At 47.6% G+C, this 8,606-nt stretch overlaps 1 protein-coding gene across 5 annotated transcripts in view; it reads left to right on the plus strand.

The window, feature by feature from the left end:
• Window positions 1–8,606, plus strand: part of GRIA3 (glutamate ionotropic receptor AMPA type subunit 3) — a 152,956-nt gene that overhangs the window by 124,329 nt on the left and 20,021 nt on the right. For 4 of the 5 annotated variants that reach the window (XR_008825478.1, XM_056359722.1, XM_056359721.1 and 1 more), the window contains 2 exons: window positions 7,673–7,920; window positions 8,482–8,596. Coding sequence is in view for 4 of the 5 variants with exons in the window: in XM_056359722.1 (XP_056215697.1) it covers window positions 7,673–7,920; window positions 8,482–8,596 (363 nt within the window). In the remaining variant the exon portion in view is untranslated. The remainder of the gene's footprint in view (window positions 1–7,672; window positions 7,921–8,481; window positions 8,597–8,606) is intronic. The other variant, XM_056359720.1, reaches the window with a different exon arrangement.

Here is an 8,606-nt window from a genome sequence, read left to right on the forward strand (position 1 = left end):
CAGGTGGGCAGGCCGAGAGGCAGGGAGGTGGGCAGGCAGGCAGGCAGGCAGGGAGGCAGGCAGACACAGCACCACCGTGCTGAGCCCCAGTGGTGCCGCCCAGCCCCACGGTCTCCCCGCGCTGCCCAAGCTCTGGCACTGGCTGTGAATCACAGAGGGTTTACAAAGGCGGCTTGGCTCTTGGTGAAGGCTTTCATTTTAATTTCCCAGTCAGCATTGCAACGAGGACAAATGGGTAGCAGCAGTGAAGTCAGGAGATTAATATAGGCATAGTCTGAAGTTCAGTCTGGTGCCAGGAAAGGACGTCTTCAAATCTTGATTTACGTTCTGCTGCTCAGACTGTTACTGACATGTCAGCGACGTCTAGTTACCGCCAGAGCGACTCTTTGCTTGTCTGTTTTTGTGAGTGGAGCTCACTCCAGAAGAGATGTCTACAGCTACATGTCTGCAGCTACGGCACATTGCCTGCCTGCTGCCAGAGCTCACCTTTTCCAAATGACCGTGATATGCAGGGAGAAAGTCTCAGAAGAAAACTCCTAGAGTTGCGCAGTATTTTTAGAAGATGAAGTTTCTGTTGTAATTGGGCCGCTATGTCTGTCAGGTGTGGAAAAACTAGTGTTGCTGAATCCTGGAGGGGTTTCTGCGGACTGCTTCCCCAGCTGCCATTGAGTCCCCCTCCCCAGCGCCGGCGGACCCCCACCCCAGCCCCAGCAGGGGAGCAGCCTGGGGGGCTGAAGGGGCTGTCTGCCAGAGGCAGAGCTGTGCTCCCAGCCCTGCTCAGGGGTTGTCTGAATCTTGATGGAGGGAATCCTGGAGGAAAGCGGGCAAATTCCCCGGGGTTTTGGGTCTGATCCTTCAGCTCTCTGGGCTTCATTTGCCCCAACTGGGAAGGGAAGGTGCCGTCCCTAAGGCAGAAGTTACATCATGGATTTGAACAACAAAACAACATCTCCCATCACAAACTTGACGGTGAAATACTATTATTCACCAGCCCACCCTTCCTTTTACATTTATGCTTTTGTTACCAAAGATTTGTATATTCCTACAAAGACACAAACTAGTTCATATACACATGCTTGAACCTTGGTTATCTATGGCATCCCACAGATTCATAAACTGTGGGTAGAGGTTGGTAAATCTGGGGGTTGGCCTTGCTAAAAGAGAAATCCCTGTCCATGCTCATGGCATCTGACCTACTTTCTACTGCTGAGAGTGTAATAAAAACAAAGGGTTCATGTAATGATGGCATTGATTTTTCTGTCCATATAGGTAAGTAAATTGTTGGCATGGCAAGTTATCTGTGGCTAAAAGCTGTGACATTGATCAGTTACACTTCACCCTATGACCTTCAGTAAATGACATCCCTGCTTTCATGTCCGCACTTGGGAAAGGAGACTAATGGTGCCCACTGGCCTTCCACCTGTTTTTACTTTTTCAGTAAAGAGCTTGGAAAACTCAGGCAGAGGGACATTACTAATAATATTTATCCTGTTCTTCTTACTAAGGTAGCACCACTGGGCTGGCCTCCATGTGCTCCAGAGCTGGCGCTGGGCTGGGGGCTCCAATCGCTGTCCCTCGCTCCTCCCAGAGGCAGCTGTGGCAGGGTGGCTCGATGTCAGGCTTGCGCAGGAGCGGGAAGGCAGCAAATCAAAGCTTTGCCCAAAAGACCAAGGCAGTGGTAGCCACTCCGTTGCAGTTTGCCATATTGAAAGTCCAAGAAAGCAACTGCCTAAAAGTGATGGATCTTAAGGTGATCCCCAAGCCAGGCAGCAGCGCCGCTACCAAGGCGGTCTGCTGGCATTTTTTCACTCCTGTTTAGTAGCTTGCTTTTTAATGGTTCATAAGCTACTCTATTCATTAGCTGCTGTGGAAGAGCTAATTGCACACGTGGAAAAAGAGCAATGAGTGATGATAATGAAGCTAAGGTTCACACTTAACTACCTAGGTTCATATCAGTGAGGTGTGCATCTATATAAAGGCAGCATGTATTATTCAGATTAAATACCTCCACTGTTTTTAGTATGGACCTTTGTGTTTTGTATCAGCAACATCTGTCTGACTTAGGGCTATAAATTTCCCTTGTTAAAGAGCTGTAAATTGGTCATAGGGGTGGTGCAGCAGAGGAGTGTGTTAACTCTGCTGCTTTAGGTCCCTTTATCGATGTCTCTGCCCACCTCTGGGTGCATGCCATGGTGAAGATGCTCCATCCACGTTGCACTTGTCTCTCTGCCATTTGCTGCCCTTCCCTGTTGGGTTTACTGCATTTCAATGTGTGCTGCCTACTCTAAAGCATATTAAAGTTTACATAGCCTGGACCCAGCCCTGAGACCAGGCAGTGTAACTGGCTTCCTTCTGGGTCTTCTCCCTCTCCAGTATGCCTGTTCCATTTCTTACGCTGATACTGCCCAGCATGAAACATTTTCCTGTTCTTCTGTATAGTCCAGCTCCTGGATTCGTGGGGGGACATTATCTCTTTCTCTCCTCCTTTTTTTTTTTTTAAGCTTGTTTATCAGGCCTCTGGTTGTGAAGACATAAGTAAAAAAAATAACATCAGTATAATCTAAAATGTTAAACGTACAGAGTAAAAAAGGGATAATATATAAATTAATTTTAAATTTAAAACTGATTTGAGCGAATTTGGCTCGTGACTGGACCAACAATAACCACCTATAAGAAAATGGGAAATAATTTCCTGGTGCCTGTCCTAAGAAACAAAGGACCATTTTGGCCATTGTAATAAAACATCCCAATGGGGTGCCTGAGGCGGGCATTTTGAAGAAGACCTGCAGGTTACAAAGAAGGCGGCAGAGAAGGCAAAAAGGTCTAAAATAGGCAAAGGGCATCCTTGTAACGTACTTTAACTATAGAGGGAAAATTCTGTTTCTTTCAACTACAATAGCTTCACTGCTCCTCAGTAGTGGAGGAGGTGACACGATGTCACTTTTAGCAGAAGTGTGAGACAGATGTCTGCAGAGGGGGAAAGGTAATTTGGTCAATGGGAGAAGGCTTCAGCCACAAAGATATTTTACAGCTAAATTTAACCAATGTCAAAGAATCGCCCAACATGTGCTGGGTTTTGCAGTATATCTCTAGGCGGTTTGGGGCATGCAAGAGTGAAACCAAAGCATCTGTCCCGCTCAGCTGGAGCCAGGTTTGTGGGTGCTGGGGTTTTTGTTGTTGTGCAATCAGTTGAAGAAATCACTGCAACTGAGAGGTTAGAGCTGCCTCCTTCCCACTGCCTCTAACGCACCCCAGCCCCATCCAGCTGCACTTTTCGATGTTGTGGCATACTGTGGGCTTGTTTGATTTTTCATTTCGGTACTGGAGCCAACAACACATCAAAATGAAGAGAATTATAATGAAAGACGGTGTTAAAATTGGGGACTGATTGAATTGGCACCTTCTTCTGAAACGAGCACGTTGCTACCCAGAAGCAACGTGTATTTAGGTACTGGTGAGTAACGGGCTAAGGGAAGCGGCTCCCCAGCGTGAGAGCTGCTCTGCGGACACGGAAGGGAGTTGCCTGCCAGCCCCATGCTGGGTGTGTGTGGCTCCTACTTCTGCATCAACATCTCTAAATTAAAAAAAAAGCCAACACTATTGGCAAAGCAAAGGCCGGCTCTATTTATATCTGCAGTAAGGCTGCGGTAATGAAAAGATGCTTTAATGTGTCCCAAGGCCTAGATGAAACACTGAAAATGTTGCTTTTAAGAAAAAAATGATAATAATATCCCCTTGAAATCCCATGGAAATGTGCGTGACGGTCTTCTTGAGAGCAATATCAAAGAAGTGAAACAGGAGTTGCAGAGCATGGGGAGTTACTGCAGTTATGAGCTTTGAATTGGTCTAAGTCTTTGCTTTTAAGCTTTTTCCCTAAATATCTCTTTAAAAGTAACACTTTAATGAGAGGGAGAATGTTTTACTGCCCCTGAACTCCAGCGGTAATGCCGATCTGTCACACCTTACCTTATTTTGGAGTGTAAATCCTTTCCCTACGGTTGCTCCTGCTGTCTGGCCCCCCTCGCAGGTGTCAGACTCCTGGGGGGGCACATGGGGGCTGGAAGGGGCGGCATGAATGTCTGCAGAGCAGGACAGATGGGTGAAAATGTTCTTTCAGCACAGGATTTGCAGCTTTATAGTTAGAAAGGAAAGGAATGTTCCTTTTCTGAAAGTCTTCAGGGGGTTCTGGGGTTTGCTTTGTGGCAATTGGAAAATAGGAAAAAGGGAAATATTTACTCAAAATACCATCTTTCATCACACTGACTCTTTGACCAGCTTTAGTCAGTGGGTTGTTTCATGTGGTTGAGCAGGTGTGAAATGTGCCCCCTGGGGCACAAAATGCCCTTGAGCACTTCTGAGGGGGTCTGCAGGTTTTGCAGCTCCTCTGGTGGCACTGTCCCTTTCTCTAAGAAGCCTCATCATAAATCATCATTTTGGCCTCATTGCAAATTTAGGGGAATGGCTGCAAAGAGTGGCACGAACTGAGCAGGACACAGTGGCCAGAGCCCATCGCCTCGCTGGTCCCCGCTGCCGGGACATCGGCGGGACCTCCCCCAGCCCCCCCAGCCCCCCCAGCCAGGCTCTGGCTGCTCCCAAGCCAACGTGTGCCCGAGGCATTTTACCCCAGCCTTTCCCTGTCAATACCTGCTGTGTCCATTTCTAGCTTGCTTTTTTGTCTGCTTCTGCTAGATCAGACTGCTATGCTCATTTAGCTAATTTGACGATAGTAACAAGGTATTGCAAAAATCCCGCTTGGCAGAAGAAGAGGGAGGCAGCGATCATAGAGAACTGCACTGATACTTATTAACTGCGTCATCCAAAAGAGTTAAATGAAGGGAGCAAACGATAAGGCTTAGGCTATTTGTTCAAGTTGAAGAGAGATCTGGTTTTGAGTCATGGAATTTGGTTTTTTGAAGCATGAATGATGGCATTCACCCTTTGCCCTTGGAGCAGGGAACATGCTTTGTTTGGACCATTTGCAGCCCTGAGCGTGCTGCTGGCACTCATCAGATAACTGTTATTATTAACAATGCACAGATGTATTGGCAATTGCTTTTAGGTAATCAGGCCAGCTGGAAAGAGTATGAAAGAACTTATTAAAGACAGATATTCTGATGTGAGTTAGAAGATGAAAAGGAAAAGAAAGTCTGGTTTATCTATGTAATTAAAGGCACACTCTGCAGAGGAAAACAAACAAAAGCATACGTAGTGCATGCACAATTTTTGAAAGCTAACCGCTTTAGTTTGCTGAGAGGTAGAAAGAGAAAGAATAAAGCTGCATTTTTACCTTCCTTTTGTCCCGTAGATGCCCATTTGCAAATATAAATGGGCAGGTGCTTTTGTATTATTTATGTTAAAAGAAGATGAAGGTTGTAAGGACAAGCAGCTTGAATCTAGGGCACGCCAGAATTGCCATTGCGCAGGCAGCCTCTGGGTTGGCCAGCCAGGCTGTTCCTGTCACCGTTCTGCACGAGGAAACCGCACAAGAGCAGGCAGGTCAGCCGTGGGCAGCGCCGTGCCTTGGGCTGTGCCATGTGCTGCCCACGCTGCCTGCTCTGCTTCTCGTGCAGGTGGGCACAGCTGCCAGGCGGGCTCTGCTGCCCACAGGGCACGGACATGGTGGCAGCCGCTGACAGCCACCATCTCCTAGCACCTCTGGTAGCTCTGGGGTCCCCATGGCCCCTCCGGCAGGTGCCCTGGGCAGCTCCAGCAGGGAGGGATGCGTGAAACGCCCATGTGCAGCAAGGGGGCTGTTGGCAAAGCCGGAGACACAGGTCGGTGCGCTCTGAGAGGGTGCCTCGGGTAATGGCTGACAAAGCAGCGTGTTGTAACTGCTGAGATGTCTCTTCTCAGCTGGGGCTGGGTACTGCCCCTCTCCAAGCACGCACACCCCCCAGCCTGAGGCTGGCAGGGGCAGCAGCGGTGCCGGTGCAGGGCAGCAGGTGCACGCTCCCCCCAGGAGCTGGGCTGCCGCGCATCCCCATCCCAGGTTATTCGGTGTTTGCTGTTGCAGGGGGGCAGCCAGGCAAACCCCCCAGATTCCTTCTGCTTACCTGTGTAAGGACCATTTCAGGCGCTATTTATATCCCCTTCCTCCCACCGCTGCTTCGCTCCCAACGCTGGATAGACGGAGCCGTACAGCCCATGTTTAGCCAAAACCAGCTCCCTGCTGAAATCCCTCTGGCTTGTTTTTCACACCCACCACCCAGCCAGCTCCTCACGAAGCCTGTATTGTCTCTCTGATTTCCTGTTGTTAGCTGGCTTGCATTTTCAGTTGTTTTTTAAGCTCATCAGGAAGGATAATTAAAATAAAATCTTGCCCTCCATGCTCCTCTCCAGCCGTCGTAGCGCACGAGCTGAGCATGGTAATCTGAAGAGCAGTGAAGGCAGGACTTACTCCCTGTGAAATGTTTGGCGGCTGGTTGTTAAGCTTTTCATTATTCAAAACAGATTATATTGTCCTGAATGAGGAGGAAACATGTCTCCATCATCGAGCTGATGGACATTAACGGTCCTCTGCCGCAAGTTTGTTAAATTTGGACTAGATTTAGCTACTGCCTGCCTCATTCCCGTTCTGCAAGGAAGGCTGCAGACGGGGAACTGGCAAGGAGTAGGAGGCATAAATTCGAGATACCCACAGCTTGGACCAAAAGCCTTATATAAATCTTTTGGATTTCCATACTTTAGAGAAATACCATTGGCATTACTGCCTTCTGTCAGCCAAGCAGGAAAGTTTAACCGGTAGTCCAGGGTACCAATGCTTAAGAGTCTGGAGGTGGCTTTAAGATCTGAGGGTGGTTTAAATGTTCCTGGTGAGGAAGAGGGAGAAGGGGAAGTAACACATTTCTCAACATTTCCAGGTTTGCACCTGTACGCAGAGCTAGAGGCTGTTAGGATTGGCTCAGTCTCAAAGCGAGGAAAATGGGAAAAGATCTATGAATACATGAGACACAAGCAGTTCACCAGCAATTCTTTCAGCTTATTGCTAATATTTTTGTTTGCTATCTTTTAGGAAAATGTAAAAGTGAATTTTGGAAGTTTAACTATTGACGCGTAAAGGATTTTGTAATTGCTATTTATACCTCTTATATGAGCGTCACTAGCAGAAGCCACTAGAGCTGTCCTGATCTGCTGTACCATAGACCTGCCATCGCCGCTGTGACGAGTGGACTCCTGCCTGGCTGGGAACTTGTAATAAGCAAATGTCGGTGTTTCCCAGCTGTGAGTTAGCACAAAAAAAGATGCTGAGGATCTGTGCAAGGAGGAAAGCCTTCTTGTGCATCTGTTGGCCATGATGGATGAGCGGGGATGTACCACCCCCCCCGTGGCTCGGAAGCGGAGCAGCGTGCAGGCAGATAAGCCCGTGGCAGCACAGGAGCCGAGGCGCTGGGACGGGCTCGTGCCGTTTCTCATCCTGACGGCCGGGCTGCCAATTACATGGCAATTAGCAGAATAAATGCCTGAGATATGTTTCCCCCTCCCCAACCATTTTATGGTTTGGTCATTGTCCAGGGGCAATGTGTCTCTCTCAGAGCTACTTTGACTTTTTTATTTGTTAGCTTTAATCAGTTGCAGGGTGTTAATTATACCTCTAAGCCGACCAAGCCCAAGGAGCTGGGTCTAGTGCCCTTGCCAACACGACTCTTCATTTCCCTCCTTTCGTCTCTCCCAGAGGTCAAAAATAGCCGTCTACGAGAAAATGTGGTCGTACATGAAGTCGGCCGAGCCCTCGGTGTTCACCAAAACGACGGCGGACGGGGTGGCGAGGGTGCGGAAGTCCAAGGGGAAGTTTGCCTTCCTGCTGGAGTCGACGATGAACGAGTACATCGAGCAGCGCAAGCCCTGCGACACCATGAAAGTTGGCGGCAACCTGGATTCCAAGGGCTATGGTGTAGCAACCCCCAAAGGCTCAGCATTAAGGTGGGTGGAATAATATAACAATATCCATGTTGTTATAGTATTCCACCTACCCTGATGTATTGTGTTGTCATTTTCTTTCTTGTGGATTTTGAGGTAACTTTAAAGTTTAAAATCTTCAATATTCCATGGAGTTAAATAAGACGGTAAATTATGGTTTCATTTATTTAATGCATCCATTTTTTTTAGTGTTCTCTTCGTGTTGTCCTTTCTGATTGTTTGTTGCTGTTTTAATTTTACAGTTCAATGGCTTTTTCAATTTAAATGGTAAAAGCCGAGTTAACCTGCCATATGTGACGAATGTTAACTGCATGATGTGGTGTTCTTGTTACTTTTTTTCTCAAAGACGATTTCCCCATCCCGCACACTTCAGTTTTGAGCAAATGTTATCCTCCATGCCACCTTCCAATATTTAACCCTGTATTTGCTGTACAGACATTTTGATAGCTCCACGTTCTGTGAAATTTTAGCCAATTTGTCCTCTTGTGCTCCTTTTTTTATACGTTACGATTTCCTAAGCATTTGTGCATTTTTTTCTTACAAGTTATGTTTTATCGTTTCAAGAAATGCTGTTAACCTGGCAGTATTAAAACTGAATGAGCAAGGCCTCTTGGACAAATTGAAAAACAAATGGTGGTACGACAAAGGAGAGTGCGGCAGCGGGGGAGGTGACTCCAAGGTCAGCCTCA

The sequence above is a fragment of the Falco biarmicus genome, chromosome 14, assembly GCF_023638135.1.
Source record: "Falco biarmicus isolate bFalBia1 chromosome 14, bFalBia1.pri, whole genome shotgun sequence".
NCBI lineage: Eukaryota > Metazoa > Chordata > Aves > Falconiformes > Falconidae > Falco > Falco biarmicus.